Source organism: Heloderma suspectum, chromosome 1, assembly GCF_057233095.1.
Source record: "Heloderma suspectum isolate Gila_16-S chromosome 1, 16-S_ref, whole genome shotgun sequence".
Lineage (NCBI taxonomy): Eukaryota > Metazoa > Chordata > Lepidosauria > Squamata > Helodermatidae > Heloderma > Heloderma suspectum.
This window is the reverse complement of record NC_139458.1, coordinates 4,482,752-4,501,116: the sequence shown is the minus strand read 5'-3', so window position 1 is coordinate 4,501,116 and position 18,365 is coordinate 4,482,752. Positions and strand designations below refer to the sequence as shown.

The 18,365-nt window shown below is 48.9% G+C and overlaps 1 protein-coding gene across 3 annotated transcripts in view; it reads left to right on the top strand.

Annotated features, from left to right (window-relative positions):
• MDGA2 (MAM domain containing glycosylphosphatidylinositol anchor 2) overlaps nt 1-18,365 on the top strand; it is a 682,071-nt gene that overhangs the window by 479,924 nt on the left and 183,782 nt on the right. For all 3 annotated transcript variants that reach the window (XM_084833668.1, XM_084833657.1, XM_084833679.1), the window contains exon 9: nt 12,278-12,547. In XM_084833668.1, the coding sequence (XP_084689794.1) occupies nt 12,278-12,547 (270 nt within the window). The remainder of the gene's footprint in view (nt 1-12,277; nt 12,548-18,365) is intronic.

Sequence of the window (18,365 nt, the reverse complement as noted above, 5' to 3'; positions counted from 1 at the left end):
AGCTGCAATCCTGCCCCTTCAGCCTGTACTTCACCTTTGCCAGGCGGGTCATAGACCCTCTTTCGGGAGAAACTGAGCCAAAGTAGGAATTGAGCACTTCTGCCTTTTCTTTGTCATTTGTTATCATTTTGCCATCCTTATTTAACAGTTGAACCGCCATTTTTTTCCTCCATCTTTTACTATGCACATATCTGAAGAAAGCCTTTTTGTTATGTTTAGAATCCCTTGCCCCTGAGCTCATTCTCAGCTTTAGCCTTCCTGACACCATCCCTGCAATTCTGTGCTTCCTGCCTGTACTCTTCCTTTGCAGCTTTGCCTTCCATCCACTTCCTATATGTGTCCTTTTTTGTTTTCAGGCCATCTCTAAGCTCTTTGTGAAGCCACATTGGCTTCTTCTGTTATCTCCCGCCTTTTCTTCTTGTTGAAATTGTTTGTGATTGTGCCTTTAGAATTTCCTTTTTAAAAAACTGCCACCCATCGTGGACTCCTTTTCTCATTAGAGTCGCTTGCCATGGGGCCTTACTGATCATTGTTCTGAGTTTATTAAAGTCGGCTTTCCTAAAATCCAGGGTATGCGTTTGACTACACTCGGTTTTTGCTTCCTTTAGAACCAAGAACTCAAGTATAACATGGTCACTTTCCCTCAGAGTTCCTGTAACTGCTACTTGATCCACTAAGTCATCTCTGTTGGCTAGGATCAAGTCAAGGATAGCCGATCCTCTAGTTCCTTCCTCTACTTTCTGTAGGAGGAAGTTATCCGCCACACAAGTCAGGAATTTCCTGGAGGGGCCATGTTTTGCAGAATTTGTCTCCCAACAAATATCGGGGAAATTGAAGTCCCTCATTACTCCTACATCATGCTTCCTTAAAACATTGGCTATTTGCTTTTCAAAAGTTTCATCCTTGTCTTCTCTTTGATTGGGTGGCTGGTATTAGACTCCGACCACCAGGTTCCTTTTATTCTTTGCTCCATTTATTTTAACCCAGCTGCTCTCGATGGGGCTACCAAGCTCCTCCTCCTGTATTTCTGTGCAGAGATATGTATTTTTCACACACAGTGCAACCCCACCTCCCTTTCTGTTCCTCCTGTTCTTTTTGAACAAGTTATATCCTTCACTTGCTGTATTCCAGTCATGGGAGTCATCCCACCAAGTCTCAGTTATACCTATCAAGTCATAATAATTTCCCTCCTGTATTAAGAGTTAAAGTTTGTTCTGTTTCTTCCCATACTCTGGGTATTAGTGTATAGACATCGAAGACCATGTGCTTTATAGTCTGGCTTTCTTCCTACATGTTTCTGAAGACTATTATTGGGCGCTATTAGAGCCGTTCTCTCCGTTGTTGTGGATGAGCCTTCCTCCATTGTTACCCCCATCTCCCTTCCCCATAGGATTCAGTTTAAAGCCCTCCTGATGAAGTTCTTTATGCTGCGGCCAAACATATTCTTCCCAGCCGTTGTGAGGTAGGGATGTACGAATCCCTTACCTTGCTCTGCTGAGGGGCATCCACAGTGGGGAGGAGGCGCTCCGTCCCTCCCCCCGGAATCCTGCCTGGCTAGCTCCGCTCCGCGGCCAAGCCGCGGAGCCGCCGGCCAACTCTGGCCACCCGCAGCCAGACATCTGGCCTCTGGGCAGCCCTGCAGGGACACAAATGGCGGCTGTCGTAGCCGCCGCCATTTGCATCCCTGTATTGAGCCATGATAGGCTATGTAAATATTTATGTAGCCTATTACGGCAGGGGGGAAAAACCCCAGTGTATGCAAATGGCGGTAGCCGCCGCCATTTGCATATGCTGGGGTTTCTCCCCCCCTTCGCCGTGATAGGCTGCGTAAATTCTTACATAGCCTATCACAGCTATTGAGCAGAGGAAGCGAATGGCGGCCACAGGACGGCCGCCATTTGCAAAGCAACGTGGACTGGAGCAGGTAAGTGCTCCATTTCATTCGCCTTTCGTGGGGTGGGGGCGGTGGGGACTTCGTCCCGCACGCCTTTCGTGGGGTGGGGGGGCAGGGGCTTAGTTCCGCGACGGATTTCAGGGGGCTGAATGCACTGGCATTCGGCCTCAGTGCGATCCATCGCGGAATTCTCTGACATCCCTATTGTGAGGTGCAACCCATCCCTTGCCAACAGCCCATCTTCCAGGAAGTATAGCCCATGGTCCCAAAATCCAAATCTCTTGCGCTGGCACCACCTTTGTAGCCAGTCATTCACCTAGAGTATTTTTCCCTCCCTTTGTATTCCTCTTCTAAGTACTGGAAGGATGGATGAGAAAACTATCTGGGCCCCAAAGTTCTTGAGTTTCGTTCCCAAAGCTTCAAAGTCTGATGTGATTTCTTCGTAGCTCTGCTTGGAGTTCCCACATGGGTGAGAAGAAGGGGATACCTGTCAGTGGGCTTTATGAGTGCAGGCAACCCTTCAGTCATTTCTCTAATGCGTCCTCCCAGGAGACAGCATACCTGGCGAGTCCATGGGTCTTCACGACATACTTGGGTTTTGATCCCATGCAGCAAGGAGTCTCCCACTACTACTACTATTCTCTTCTTGTTGTAGGCCTTGGTTTCATTGCCTCTGCTTGGGTGACCTTCAGCCTCTTCCTCGCTCTCATGCAGGTTCCCCTGTAATTCTTCCTATGCAGGCTGCCCTCCAGTCTCATCCTCAAGTACCTGGAAACGATGCCATAGTTCCACTGCTTCCACTGGTGTAGAGTGCCTTCTAGTTCTTCTGCTCCTATTGTCACCCTTTTCCAAGGAGTATCCTCTACTTCATTTTTCCTCACCACAGCATTTTCCTCTTCTGCCTTAGCTTGCTGTTGCTCTTCTAGCTTCTGTTCTTCTCTTTGCTGCTGTAGTTCCACCGTTCTGTCCAAGAACTCTTCGTGTTCTTTTATTCCCTGGCGGGTCGACACTCGTTGCTCCAATCCTCTTACTTTTTCTTTCAACAGCGTGATCACCTTGCACTTGTTGCACGTGTAGGCCACATTGATCTCAGGCAAGAAAACAAACATGGCAGGTCACCACCACTGGAGAGTCTTTTCCTTCCATTGTCTCTATTCCCTTTATGTTTCTAGCTTTCTGATTGTACTGGAATAGCCTGTGCTTTGTCCTCTATTCACTGGGGGTTAAAAACAAAGTTCCACTGGTATGGAAGTATGTGTTACAAGAAAAATATTTTTTTTTTAAAGGAAAAAATGTTAGGGGCCTCCCCCTTGACCTCCACTGGCCAACTCCTGTTTGCTCTCCCTGTTTGCTTGCTCTCTGGGAACTTGCTTCCTTGTATAGCCCCTAGACCAGCTGGAGCAGCTTCCTCTGTTCTGCTCAGCTAGGAGACAGGAAACAGACAGGAAACATTCAATGAGTTGAATGAGGTTTCGGGTGGAGTTAGCAGGTCACCCCTAATCCCCACCCTTTACACGTTGATTGACCCCTGTTCAGGACCTCCAAATTGGGCATCCATTGTTTGTTTCTAGCATAGCCAAGATGCAAAGTAGGGCAGGCCTGCTGCTCCTAGAATGGGAGTGATTTAGAAGAGAGGATTTCAGCAGAAGGTGCAGCTATTCCAGCTATGGCTGACTCCTTTCTTGATCACCTGACCTTCCCCCTCCTCTGCTGCCTCTATTCACTGTCCAAATGTACCCTGGATTCTCCTTGAAGATCTGAAAAATGTTATATGCACTAATGGGAGAGTATTCTTCATCCCTGAGAGGCACTGTTATATGGTGGCTCCAGCCCTTCTTGGAGGGGTGACCTCAGAAGGTGGTGCTGAGGAATTCCTGTTCAACACCATAGTTGTTGGCCTGTGGTGTCCCTCAGGGTTCCCTCTTATCCCCCGTGCTATTTAACGTAGACATGAAACCACTGGGAGAGATTGTCTAGAGTTTGCTGATGGCACCCTACTCTGTCTCTCCTTTCCATCTAAATCCAAGGAAGCTGTTCTGGTTCTGAATTGCTGTCTGATGTTGGTAATGGACTGGATGAGGGCAAACAAATTTGAAGCTTAATCCAGACAAGACAGAGGTGCTTTTGGTCAGTCAAAAGGCTGATTGGGGAATAGGGATTCAACCTGTCCTGCAGCCTTCCCCCTGAAGGCTTGCAGTTTGGGTCTACTCTTGGACTTGGCCCTGAACCTGGATGCCCAGTTCTCAGCAGTGGCCAGCTGTGTGATGCATAGGGATGGCGGAGAATTTCTCCCCGAAACTTCGGGGGGCCGAGCGCCAACGTGTTCGGCCCCCCGAACAAGTTTCGGGGAGAAATTCTCTGCACCACCCCGCACCACCACCCCCCGGGATGGGACTTACCTTTGCCGAATGTCCCTCCCGGCGGCGGGTCCGGCCGGCGGTTCGGCGGGTGTTCGTGAGGGGCGGGAGTGGCAGCCGGTCTTTCGACCGGCTGCCGCCGCCGCCATTCCAATAAAAGAAGAAAAAAAAACGCCCCCGTGATAGGCTACGTGACGATTAACGTAGCCTATCACGGCTAGATTTGCAAAGTCAGCCGTGATAGGCTACATAAATCGTCACGTAGCCTATCACGGGTGACTTTAAAAAAAAAAAAAACGCTGCGTTGCCCTTATTTTTGCCGTAGTCTACGTAAATCTTTACGTAGACTACAGCAACCAAATAAGGAACGCGAATGGCGGCTCCCTATGGGGGCCGCCATTAGCGTACGCGCTTTTTTTTTTTTTTTAAGTCACCCGTGATAGGCTACGTGACGATTAACGTAGCCTATCATGGCTGACTTTGCAGATTTAGCCATGATAGGCTACGTTAATCGTCACGTAGCCTATCACGGGGGCGTTTTTTTTAAAAAAAAAAACTATGGAGTTCGCGGCCGGGCGAGACGGGAAGCCTCCTCCCCGGCCTGAATTTCGGCTGGGCGAGGCGGGAAGCCTCCCCCCCCCGGCCTGAACTTCGCGGGGGGAGCAGCGAAGCGCCTCCCCCCCACCGCGAACAAGCTTCGACGACAGGTAAGTGACTTTCGTCCACCCCTAGTGATGCACAGCTGGAGCTAGAGTGCCAACTGTGTCCGTTCCTAGAGACGTCCGATCTGGCCACAGTCACACATGCCTTCTTTACATCCCGTTTGGACTAATGCAATCCACTCTACGGGGAGCTGCCTTTGAAAACTGTTCGTAAACTTCAGCTGGTCCAGAATGCTGCAGCCAGACCGTTGACCGGTGCTGGTTATAAGGAACACAGTATCCCCTTGTTACAACAGCTTCACTGGCTTCCAGTCTGTGTCTGGGCAGAATTCGAAGTTCTGGTTATGACCTATAAAGCCCTATATGGCTTGGGACCAGACTACCTGACAGACTGCCTTCCCCCATACGAGCCTGCCTGGTTCCTAAGTCTTCTGGAGATCCTTGTTTTGATACTTCCACCATCAGAGGCATGTTTGGTGGCGAACTGAGAGAGGGTCTTTTGCTCCCTCTCTGCTATCCTTCCCCTGCAGGCAAAGACCGCTTTATTCAAGCAGGCCTTTGGTGTATGAGCTGGAGGCTGTTTTGCTTTGTTACTTTTCTATTTTTCATTGTGTTTAATGTATTTGTTTTATTATTGTTTTACCAAGTTTTATTAATGAATCTAAGCCACCTCGAGTGCCATTTTTGGTAGAAAGGTGGGGCACAGGTCAAATAAATAAATAAATAAATAAATAAATAATCATTAAAAATCTGCCTACTGATGGCTGGCTTGGCTTTGTGGGGAGAGTGCCAGGAATATACTGCTTGTGCTGGCAGCACCCTTCCCCCCTGCCCCAATATTCTGTTCACTCTGCAGACTTGTAAAGAAAGAGGTGACCACAGACAACCAGAACTGTGTTAATATGTGGCATTAAGCCAGCTGCACCCTTAGCTGACAGAGACATAAATGGCCACTGATGGTCATTCATGCTTTATTAACCTCCAGAGTGGGCTACCACAATGTGATTTCTGTAGGGTTGCCCTTGAAAACTATCCAGAAACTTTATTTGGTTCAAAATGCTATTGCCAGACTGCTGCCCTGACAGAGCACATAACTCCAGCCCTGTCTGATCTTCACTGGCTTCCATTTTGCTTCCAGGCTCAGTTCAACATGCTGGTTCTTACCTTTAACACCCGAGAGATTAGGGATGATGGACAAATCAGGCTTGTTCTGGTCTTCCCCTAAGTACATTCCATCCCATTAATTTGCATTTTTTTAAAAAAGAAATCTGCTTGAAGATTTGCATTTTAAAAATATTTCTTTTTGCTCAGAACTGCATTAGAACATTCAGGAAGTTTAAAAGCTAGTGGGCTGCTAAGTTCTGACTCCCATATTAGCCTGGGAGTTGCGGATCAGGTCAGGTCATACCAAAATTCACACAGTTCGAATCTCTATGTGAGACCTGGGTACCCAAATGGCTGCCTCCTCCTGAACTTCTCCTCTCATGGACTCTCATCAGCATCACTAATCAGCATCACTTTCCATCACATAGCCAAGATATGGCTGCTCCAGGAGGCAAGTCTGGCAGGCCCTTGTCAGTGGGCTCCTGATGGTGTGTGAGACCTTGTCAAGTGCCCAACCACGCCTACCCTTTTTATTTTTTATTTTATTTTTATTTCAGTGATACAAATTACATACAACAAACACCCATAATAACAACAGCAACAAAAAGAACAGAAAAAAGGAAAAAAGAAAAGAAAAGAAAAAGGAGAACAAAACCACAACAACCGTAACAGATACAAAGAATACTTCTCACTGTCTGTTGCAACATTAAATAATGGGTTACATCAGGAGTCATTGCCTTTTAGGCTAAATAATAAAGATATCAACTCTTAAAATCTATTAATTTTGTATTTACTACGTCCTGGATGACAAATCTGCCAGTAAGTCTTTCCAATACTTCAACTGATTCTCTGGAGGATTATATAAGTTGTTTTGTGCATTTATAAATAATATAAAAGGGAACCAATTTTCTTCAAAATTGTCCATATGTCTTTCACCTTTTACATATTTTAATTTACTCATCAGTTTTTCTAATAAAGCTGTTGTGCAGACTCTATTTAACCAATTATGCTCTGTGAGACCATTTAAATTTTTCCATCATTGAACAATTTTGGATCTAGCCGTGGCAAGGAGGAATCCAATCAAATCTTTATGTCCTAATTGATCATTTCGTCCAGAAAATATAATCAATAATAATAGCTCATCCTGGAAATATATTGCCTGATTTGTCATTCATGACAGGAAAGAGTTCACTTCTTCCCAGAAGATTTTTACTATTGGGCACTCTAGCCACATATGTTTAAGCTTTAGCCAGGAAGGCTAAAGCAGAGAATGAGCTGAGGTTAGCGAGGGATGCTAAAAGCAACAAAAAAGCTTTCTTCAGCTATGTGCATAGTAAAAGACAGAGGAAAGAAATGGTGGTCCACCTATTAAATAAGGATGGCAAAATGATAACAGATGACAAAGAAAAGGCAGACATGCTCAATTCCTACTTTGGGTCAGACTTCTCCCAAAAGAGGGTCTGTGACCACCACCACCACCCCGGCAAAGGTGAGGTACAGGCTGAAGGGTCAGGATTGCAGCTTGAGATTGATAGGCATATGGTCAAGAAACACCTACTTACTTTGAATGAGTTCAAATCTCCAGGGCCAGATGAACTGCACCCTAGAGTAATAATGGAACTGACAGAAGAACTCTCAGAGCTACTGTCTATTCTCTTTGAGAAATCATGGAGGACGGGTGAAGTGCCAGATGACTGGAGGAGGGCTAATGTTGCCCCTATCTTCAAAAGGGGCAAAAAGGAAGAACCATAGGATCATAGAATAGTAGGGTTGGAGGTGCCTATATGACCATTGAGTCCAACGCCCTGCTCAGTGCAGGAATCTAAGTCAATGCATCCCTGACGGATGGCTGTTGAGCTTCATCTTGAATCTGGGAACTACAAACCAGTCAGTGTGATCTCAGTCCCTGGGAAAATTCCGGAGCAGATTATAAAGCAATCAGTCTGTAAGCACCTTGAAAACAATGCAGTGATTACTCGAAGCCAACATGGATTTGTCAAGAACAAGTCCTGCCAGACGACTCTGATCTCATTTTTTGATTTCAATGATTTTCTGATCTCATTTTTCAGGGAACCTCCCTTGTGGACTGTGGGAATGCTGTGGACATCATATACCTTGATTTCAGCAAAGCTTTTGACAAAGTGCCCCATGATATCCTGATGAGCAAACTAGCTCAAAGTGGGCTAGATGAAACAACTCATCCCAACAATGGTATCTTCTCAAGCTGGGGATAGGTAACAAGCAGGGTACCGCAAGGCTCAGTCCTGGGCCCAGTGCTCGTCAACATTTTTATTAATGACTTGAATTAGGAGGTGCAGGGAATGCTTATCAAATTTGCAGATGACACAGAATTGGGCGGGATAGCTAATACTTTGGAAGACAGAAACAAAATTCAATGTGATCTTGATAGGCTGGAGTGCTGGGCAGAAAACAACAGAATTAAATTTAATATGGATAAATGCCAAGTTCTGCACCTAGGAAAAAGAAACCAAATGAACAGTTACAAGATGAGGGATACTTGGCTCAACAATACTACAAGCAAGAAGGATCTTGGAATTGTGGTAGATCACAAGCTGAAAATGTGCCAACAATGTGATATGTCTGCAAAAAAGGCAAATGCTATTTTGGGCTGCATTAAAAGAAGCATAGCTTCCAAATCCTGTGAAGTACTAGTTCCCCTCTACTCAGCACTGGTTAGGCCTCATCTGGAGTACTGTGTCCAGACTGCCGCTCTGGATGCGATATGAAAGCCATGCAAATGACATTTTTTGTGGATATTGAGAGCCAGCCAAGCTGGGCCCACTCCGATTGCTTGCGGTGTGTTTTCTTTCTGACTCCGTAACCATTAGGGTTGCTAGGAAAGCATTCGGAATCTCCAGTGTAGTGCTTGCAAATATGTGAGCACATTCGCTGCACGAGCTTTGGTTTCCTTTGTGGGGAGAATGAATGATAACAAATGAATAGCAGGAACACACCTCCCCATCTCCTCTTTCCCTTGTAACGTGTCGTACTACATGACAGGTGCTCTCGGGGCTGGATTTGGTGCCAGGCGAGTGCTTGGAGCACCCGGCTCAGGAGGTTCCCATCACAGGCTCTCTATTCAGCTCCTGCCCAACTGTTGCATCAAACAGTACAAGCAATTCATTTTCTTTGTGAAGCTGGCAAAACTGCACTGCATGACCAGCATTGTGGTAATGTTGTTTCCTTGTTTGTATGCACATAGGTTTGTTTTATGGGGGAGAAATACATTAGCTCTGTGACTCTGTGCGCGAGCTCCTGTGACTAGATGAGGGATGTGTGAGGATTTTGTTTCACTTTGCAGATCGTTCCAACTTGCCCTGGTCGCAATCCCAAATGCAAATGCAAATGGGACCATACTTAAAAAACAAACCCCCCAAACTCTGCATATTCCTGAACTTGTGTTCACATTCGTAAAATGCGTATTTTGAAAATTGCACACTTTAAAATACACACGTTTTTAAAAAATACACATTTCCATGCCTTAGTTAATGGGAGAAGTGCCCACTTTTGGAAAATGCACTCAAAAACGCATGCTTTCCCTATTCGAAATGTGCACTTTTTCTATTCAAATGAAAAAAAAAACAGGTTGCAAACAAGAATGGGAGCGAGAAAAAGTGGAGTTCAGAGAATCATGGCAAACTCAAGCATCCTTGGTCCTCCTGTCCCTAGATTAGACCCATGCATGCAGATTTATTGTCATATGTAACAGGGCTAAATCATGCATGCAGACGGTGCACCAAAGCCACAAAATGGGCTGCAAATGAAATAAAAAATACTGTTTTCAGCAATTGAACCAATGTGGAAGGGGCACCAGTGCCAAAGACACTTCCTGTCTAGGGCACCATTTCATCTAGGGGCTGTGCATGGTTTTTGAGCATGGCACTGTTACATAGCTCACACTAGGTGTTACCAAGGGGAGAGCAGGAGACAAGACATGACACTGCCGCTTTGGTCAGCAGCCACACACAGCGTCAACATGGTCTAGTTCCAGCCTATCTAGAAAAGGATCGTCATCTGGAGAATGATTGGCAAAGGCCAGGGATGGCTTGAAATGTGAATCATATGGGCAGCCTTAGAATAGCACAGTCGGTTATTAATAAGGGCAATGCACAGGAGGAATGGACTGAGGCAGGTGAGGGAAGACCAGGCGCAACAGTGATGGGAAGCATGGAAAGGGTCTTTGCGGAAACGCAGCAGTTCTCAAGGGGCTACATGGAACCTGCTGCTCAGGCAAAGGACTGAACGCTGCCCTGGGTGCATGGAAGGACATGTGAAGTTGCCTAACTGAATATGACCGTTAGTCCATCTAGCCTGGCTTTCTCCATCTTGGTGCCCTCCAGGTGTTTTGGGCTGCAACTCTCATCATGGGTGGAATCAAGGTGACTGACAGATAATAACGTAACAAGGACAGACCAATGCGATAACAATGGAACGGTCTAAAAACAGTTTAACAGTAAAGGCAAAAAGCAGCAGCAGTCCAATTTGTTTGAAAGGCCATCAAATCTTTTCCCAGGTGCCTTTTGGAAAAAGTTTGCATGGCTGGGAGCTGTGTGTGTGGCCAGAGAGCATGATGCTCGCCCTCTCTGTAGCACGGCGCTTGCTGGCTCCACCTGTGGCAGGCAAGGGGGGCGTAGTTATACCCGTTGGACACCTCCTGTCCAGATGTGTGCCAGCCACATTAAATTTTGTGATTTTGTGGAGAAGGATATCTGCCAAAGGAATCTCTGCCAAGAGGGTTTAAAAATAAAAGGTGGGGGAGGGTAAGAAAAAGAGAAAGAGGACTTTAATCAGCCTCCTCCTGAGAAATCGAAATGACCCATAACTCTCAGCACTGTTGAAACTGTCGAATGTGAAGTTTCACTGCCTGCCATTCAAAGCGGATGCTTGAAACACAACCACAAAGGTCTTTGCTTCTCCACAGGCATGGAAGTTCTGGCCCATTAATAGCCTGAACGCCGGAGGAGAAATAGCACAGGAGGGCAAGTTCTCCACAGGGAGACAGGCCAGCTACAGAGAGAGCTGAACCAGGCCAGCCACACAGAGTGGCTGATGACTGCAGCCTCCGAGGGGGGAGGGTGTCGGGAAGTTGTGCTTTCTGCAGAAAGAGACGGGTGTCTCAAGTGGATGCTCTCTGTGCCTCCTTTCGGGTGGGATGAACAAAGACGAGCCTCTTGGAGTTGGTTCCATACCTGACTTGCCACAGTGGTCTGGGACAGTTTGGCTGACTGGGGAGGAGGCAGAGCTCAGGGGTGGAGGCAGAGCTGTCTTGAAGCAGGGACTGGGGGGCAGGGTGAGTCTTTTCTGTTTTCCCTTTGGCTCAGAGTTGGATCTGTCAGTTGCCCAATTCAAGCAATTAAATTACCTTGAGACCTGGTCTGCTCCAGCCCAAAATGTGGCCAAGTATTTCCAGTTTGCAGGTGGAGTTCAGATCTGCTCCACATCCTTGGAAGTGGCTGCTTCCCTCCAGCCTCCCCGATTCCTCCCTTTCCACCCCAACAGTGAGCCAGCTGCTCAGCCCTGCGTGAGCATTTCCCCCATGAAGCCCTCCTCCCCGCAGCCTCCATCCCTCAGCCATACCCCTTCTCCACCCATCGTGCCTTTGGGTTCTCAGTCTCCTGCCAGCCCTTATCTCAGCCGCCCTGGCTCCACACCCACATCCCTGGCCCTCAGCTACCCTGCATGCCCAGCGCCCTTCCCGTTGCACCCTCTTGCCAAAGGCCCAAGTCCTTTCTGTCCCCAGGCCCTGGGAAGAGGCCTGGGTGTGAGGGGGGAGGGAGGGTGCTCTCTGTGTGCAAGGCAGGGCTGTGGAACCCCTTGCAGCCAGAGGGCCAGATTCCATTTTGCAGAAGCTCCCAGGGGCCGCATTGCAGTGGTGGGCAAGGCTGAAGGCAGAAGAGACGGCACCAGAGCTGCCAAGAATGACACAGCCTCTTTAACATAAAGCTCTAACTGCCAGTGACTAAGCCTTAGGGGAGCCCTTTCAACCACTGGAATGGGGGAGAATAACATGCAAAGTCAGGAAATCACCAAGCAATCGGTGGTCGGGAGAAAGGGGGCGGGGCCGGGGAAGGGCGCGGCCACTTGGGGAGCCCTGGAAGTCCAAATTGGGCTCCCAGGTGGGTCGGATTTGCCCTGCAGGCCTGAGGTTCAACACCCCAAGGGAGAGGCAAGGGTGAGGGAGAAACGTGTGTTTGCCACCTCCTCCATTTTCATCCTCTCGCATCTCCTCTTCCTTTCAGACCCGCCCGCCGTAGAGCCGACATTCCTGGAGATCCGGCAGGGCCAAGGCCGAAGTGTGACGATGAGCTGCCGGGTGCTGAGGGCTTACCCCACCCGGGTCCTGACCTTCGAGTGGCGACTGGGCAACAAGTTGCTCCGGACGGGGCAGTTTGATGCTCAGGACTCCACGGAGTACATCATCCGGAGCCTCTCCAGGGACAGCTATGGGATTTACAACTGCAACATCATCAACGAGGCCGGGGCCGGCAGGTGCAGCTTCCTCGTGACGGGTAGGCCTCAAACACCCTGCTCGGGGTGGTGCTGCTGGATGGCCCTGGGGCAGTGGACAGCCCCCTCCTCGGGCCGCATCGGGTTGCCTGGCTGCCAGGCAGCAGCCGAGCGTTCACGGTCTGCCTGCAGCCACGCAGAGTGCAGCATAGCCACGCTGTCCCTTGTTGATGCGGAAGCGCTCCTTGCTATGCCCAGGCTAAGGAGGGCAGAGCATGCCACTCTGATCTGGGGGAATGCACCCTGTGTGCGTCCAGAACATGCCATCGTTACGAAGGGGCGGTATGGGGAGGTGTAGGGAGGGGGACTAGTGCATTGCAGGGTCCCCTTGGGGCACATCGTGCCTCCCTGGGGTCTCGGCACCAAAGTGCATTGCAGTCCCCTGCAGGATCCTCATCCACGAGGACCAGCCAGGCCACCGAGAGTCAAGGGCAGAGGGCAGGTTTGGTCCTCGCTGCAATAGTGTCCCTGATCTCAGAGCTTTACTTCCCCTCTAGAAGTGAATGCCTGCCCTTCCGTATACAGGAAAATTGTAATAAAGTGGGGGGGGGGGGTTGCCAAGGGATGGAGTTGGGATGGGCCTGAACCTGCTCCCTTCCCCCCCACTCTGCAGACTTTAGCAACAGAGAGCTGCCTCGTACCTGCACAGCCCTCGCCAGGTTGTCTTTATTGGCTGGCCAGGCTAAAGCGAGATGGAAAGTGGGGAAGGGGCTCTTAGGTAGGTATGGAATAGGGGATGGTTCTCCATGTTTGGTGAGCAGAAGAGTGAGGACCAGGGATTCTTCCTGTCCTTTCTCCATGTGCCATCCTCCCATCCATTTCTGAGAGCAGTGCCTTTGGTGGGACAGTGCATTGCCCCTGAGCACTGCATTGGAGGCATGGAGGCTCAAGCCTGCTCCTATCTGCATCGCCCTACCCTTTCATCTGCATAGCCCCACCCTGGGTTCTTTCCCTTGGTCACATCAGAGTGTGATGGGACATGGGGGGCTGGCTCTTATGTATGTACAGAAGGAAGGTTATGCAGAGTGAAGATGGGCCTCAATACAGAATCGGGCTAGTCACACCAAGAGGCGATTTATTTATTTATTTATTTATTTATTTATTTATTATTTCATTTCTACACTGCCCCATAGCCAAAGCTCAGGTGTTGATGCCTGAGGGGCCTGGCAGGATGCAGAAAGGAGAGTGGCGGCGGTAGGGCACAATGTTCCCTTCTTTTCCTAAGCGTTTCCCCGCTGTAATGTGTTTCAAGCTTGGCTGGAGCCATTTCAAAGCAACTGCTCAGCCACTGATGGGGGTGAAGGGAGAATGGCTTCCCGTTGATTTGTGCTGGTGCCAAAGCCCAGTGCTTTGGCTGAAATTAGTCGTGTGATGGTTGTGTGATAAACTCTGGGCTCCACATTTCAGCTGTACCTTTTCTTCACTTGTTTACTGCTTTGTTTATCTCTTTCCTGTGTCATGTACATTTGGGCATTCATAAAGGACTGAATGATACAAGGGGGTTTGCTGTAAGCATTCTCTCCCCACCCCCCCTGGAGTTTTTCCAATCCTACCTGGGCTATCGATTCGCAAACTGAAACTCAGCTATCCTTCAAAATTTGCACTTCCCCGAATGTTGCAATGGAGTTCTCTCATCAAAAATGTGTACAGGCATGCATATATTAGGGGAAAGTGCACACACAAAAGCATACTGTATATTTGTGAAAATAATGTTAAGATGCACTACATTGGGGAAAAAGCCGTATATTTGGCAAAATTGCATGTAAACATACTTGTATTGTGCGCAAACAATGCGTATGAATTTTCATGTGAACTTAAAAAAAAAAAAACCCTCAACATTCAGGATGAATCAAATTTAGGTTTGGAAAAATTCTCAAAGTTCTGAATGAACTGGATTTAAGATTGGAAAAATTAGAAACTGGGAGAAACTGAAATCAACCAATTTGTCCATCCCAAGCCACTGATCCAAACACAGCCACCTTTGAAGCAGCCTTGAGACTGTTGGTTTTTCGATTTGGATGCCAGTGCATTCAGGAATATGCTCTGCTTTCTTGAGAAGGGAGCTCTGGGTTTAGTTCAGCCCTACTTTGATCCCATCATCTAGGCAGAAGAAATCGTTGGGGCTGGTTGTGGAGAAGGCATGGCCAAATGCAGAGAAGCCCACGGCTTGCTTTTGATCCTGGGGATTTGAACGGGTCTGAAAGGGCACAGGCCATTGCTGGGATACTTTTCCTTAAGCCCCGCACTGGATGTTTCTCCATCTGCACTAATGTAAACACCGTTTCTTTTGACGTGGTTGTTTTTGTATTTAACTCCATTGTGTCATTTGAAGCCCAAACTGCCATCACAAAGCGTAGCCTCTGGGACCATTAACGGCCCCCTTACTGTCAGCCGGGTCCTCATCTAATAGCTTCTGCAATCATCGCCCCCAACAATTTGGTGCCCATTACGGGCGAGTTCGACTCTCTCCCCCGCTCTCCCCGAGGTGTGTCTTAGGCACTTGATCATCTTTCCCTTTCACTCCACTCTGCCTCAAATGGAGTGCATGCAGGAAGAACCGAGAGACATTTCAGGAGCCTGACACAGCGGAGAGCCTCCGAGCTCCACACATCAACCCAGCACAACAGAATGCAAGTTGCTCTTTCAAAACAGACACCTCACATGTTCAAGACATTTCAGTGCAGTAAGCTACACAGACAGGCGCTGTGCCAAAACGCCATGTGGCCTGCTCAGTAGACTATACTGCCCTCCAAGTCAGCTTTGGCCGGCTCTCCTCCTGGTGCATTTTCCACATTAGTCTCAAGCTCGGCTAATAAACTGATATTTTGCATTTACTGTTCTCTAACATGCAAGAATTCCTCAAGACCCAGATGGGACCATGCACACAGAAACGTACCTTACTTCCTAATGATCACAGTGGTGCAATTTCGGGAGGGGAGACTTGGGTGATTAACCCTTTCCCTGCCTGCCATTTCTCAGCTACAGATCATGTCCCCTAGCAGTTGCCTCCCCCGTTCAACATGCTCCATGCATGGGCAAATGTGCATCTCTAGCCACATGCACAGTAGGGGGAACCTGGGGACCACAGGAGAGCCAGTGCGGTGTAGCAATGCCAGACTAGGAGCAGAGGAGTCCTGGATTTAAATTCCCACTCAACCATGAAGCTTACTGGGCCAATCGCTTTCTCTCAGCCTGACCTATCCCACAGAATTATTGTGAGGATACAAGGGGGTAAGGGACAGTCATGTTCACTGCTCTGAGCTCGTTGGAGAAAAGGCTATAAATGCGATAAATCAATAAGAAGAAATGGCTAGCCAGAAAGGGTGAAACCGTGTCTCCCTCTCGCATCTCTCCAATCTAAATCCCCCACCCCTGAAGCTCTTTGTTGTTTAAAATGGCATTGAGGCATCATGATATGCATTAGCTTGTAGCATGTAGTCGTTGGCCCCTTGCTGAATGGTGCTCTGTGTTTAAAAGGATGCAAAAATTAGTGCTGTGCCAAAATCCCACCTGCTCTTTCACAGCCTCTTCATTTTGAGAATTTCAGTGTGTAGGGCTCCAGTACTTACCTCGTTGTAGGGAGGTGGCTGAGGGTAGTGGTGGTTTTATTTGTTGTCTAAAAGTCCGAAGGAGAAGGAGGAGAAGAAGAAGTCCTCACCCACCTTCCAGGCACTCAGCAGGCGGCGGCACTGGAAATGCCAAGGGAGACATCCTGGTTAAATCCTCTAGGGGGCTTTTCAGAGAGCAAATAGGGATGGGCGAACTCACTGCGGTCCGGGTCGTCTGCCACTCGCTGGACCCCCACTGCCTGCCTGCCCCTGCTCTCAGCGCATAGTGAGTTGCTGGGTGGCCCACGAGCATCCAGAGAGCATCACCCAGCTGCCCGATCCCTTGCCATTTTGTGAGAAACTGGAAACTCAGCTTTCTTCATAAAGGCTGACTTTACACAAATGGCAGCTATAGAGTGGACATTTATGCAAGACTGCAGGAGTAAATAGCCATGCTTGGCTCTACTCACTGATTTTCCCTCCCCACGGTGGGCCATCTTCTGCTGAAGAGAGAACCATAGAGTTAAAGGCTTTGTAGGCCATCTAGTCCAACTGCTGCTTCATGTAGGAAAAGCAGAGCAAGGGCATTCCCAACAGATGGCCGTCTGGCCCCTGCTTGAAGACCTCCAGAAAGGTAGAGCCCATGACCACCCCTCTAGGCCAGTGGTTCCGTGCATCAAGACATTTCTCCCCATGCTCAACAGCAATCTATCATCATAGAATCATAGAATAGTAGGGTTCGACGGGGCCTACAAGGCCATCAAGGCCCAAGTCAGGATGCTCTGACTTGGATTCCTGCAATGAGCAGGGGGTTAGACTCGATGGCCTTGTAGGCCCCTTCCAACCCTACTATTCTATGATACTATAACCCCCTGCTCAATGCAGGAATCCAAGTCAGAGCATCCCCAACAGATGGCTGTCCAGCCTCGTCTCGAATGCCTCCAGTGTGGGAGAGCCCACTGCCTCCCTAGGGAATTGGTTCCATTGTCGTATACTCTGACAGTCAGGAAGTTTTTTCCTGATGATCATCCAGAAAATGGCTTCCTGTAATTTGACCCCATTATTCTGTGTCCTGCACTCTGGGGTAATGGAGAAGAAATCCTTCTGTTCAGGAGCTCAGGGCGGTGGTGAACGCCTCCCTTAAGGAGAGCGTGATGCCATCAGCCCTCAAGGAGGCAGAGACCACTCTTAAAGAAGCCCTCCTTGGATCCCCAAGTTCTGAACAACTTTTGCCCAGTCTCAAATCTGCCATTTTGGGGCAAGGTGATTGAGCGGGTGGTGGTGATGCAGTTGAAGGCACACTTGGAAAAAGCCGATTATCTAGATCCATTTCACTTGGGCTTCAGGCCTGGGCATGGGACAGAAACGGCCTTGGTCGCCTTGGTGGATGATATGAGGAGGGCTCTGGATAGGGGCGAATGCTCCTTCCTTGTTCTCCTCAACCTCTCAGTGGCTTTTGATACCATTGACCACAGTATCCTCCTGGACCGCCTGGAGGGGTTGGGCATTGGAGACATCGTATTGCAGTGGTTCCGGTCCTTCCTCTCTGGTAAGTACCAGAGGGTAGCACTGGAAGAGGAGGTTTTGGACCCATGGCCGCTCACTTGTGGGGTGCCACAAGGTTCCAGCCTCTACCCGATGCTATTTAACTTCTATGTGAAGCTGCTGGAGGCTATCATCAGGAGGTTTGGGGTGCACTGTCATCAATAGGCGGATGACACGCAGCTCTACCTCTCATTCAAGTCTTCCCCAAGTTGGCCGTAGAATCCCTGTCCAAATGTCTGGAGACAGTGAGTGGCTGGATGGGGAGGAATAAGCTGAAGCTGAACCCTGACAAGACCGAGGTACTTTTGGTGGGAGACAAGAGGAGGCTGGGGGATGTTGACCTTGTGTTGAATGGGGTACAGCTACCCTTGAAAGACCAGGTCCGCAGCCTGGGGGTCATTTTGGACTCCTAGCTGTCCATGGAGGCTCAGGTGTCAGCTGTGAGCCAGACAACGCTGTACCAACTCCATCTGATACCGCGGCTGCGCCCCTTCCTTCCTGACCATCTGCTCCCATTGGTAGTGCATGCCTTAGTCTCCTCTTGTCTAGACTAGGGATGTACGAATCCCTTACCTGGTTCCATTACGGGGCATCCGCCGCCAGGTAGGACCGCTCTCGGGGGGATTTTGGGTGGTGGGGGGGAGGCCGTTCCGCCACAGACTCTGGCCTCACTGGAGTCCGTGGCAGAATTCTCCAACATCCCTAGTCTGTAATGCGCTCTACGTGG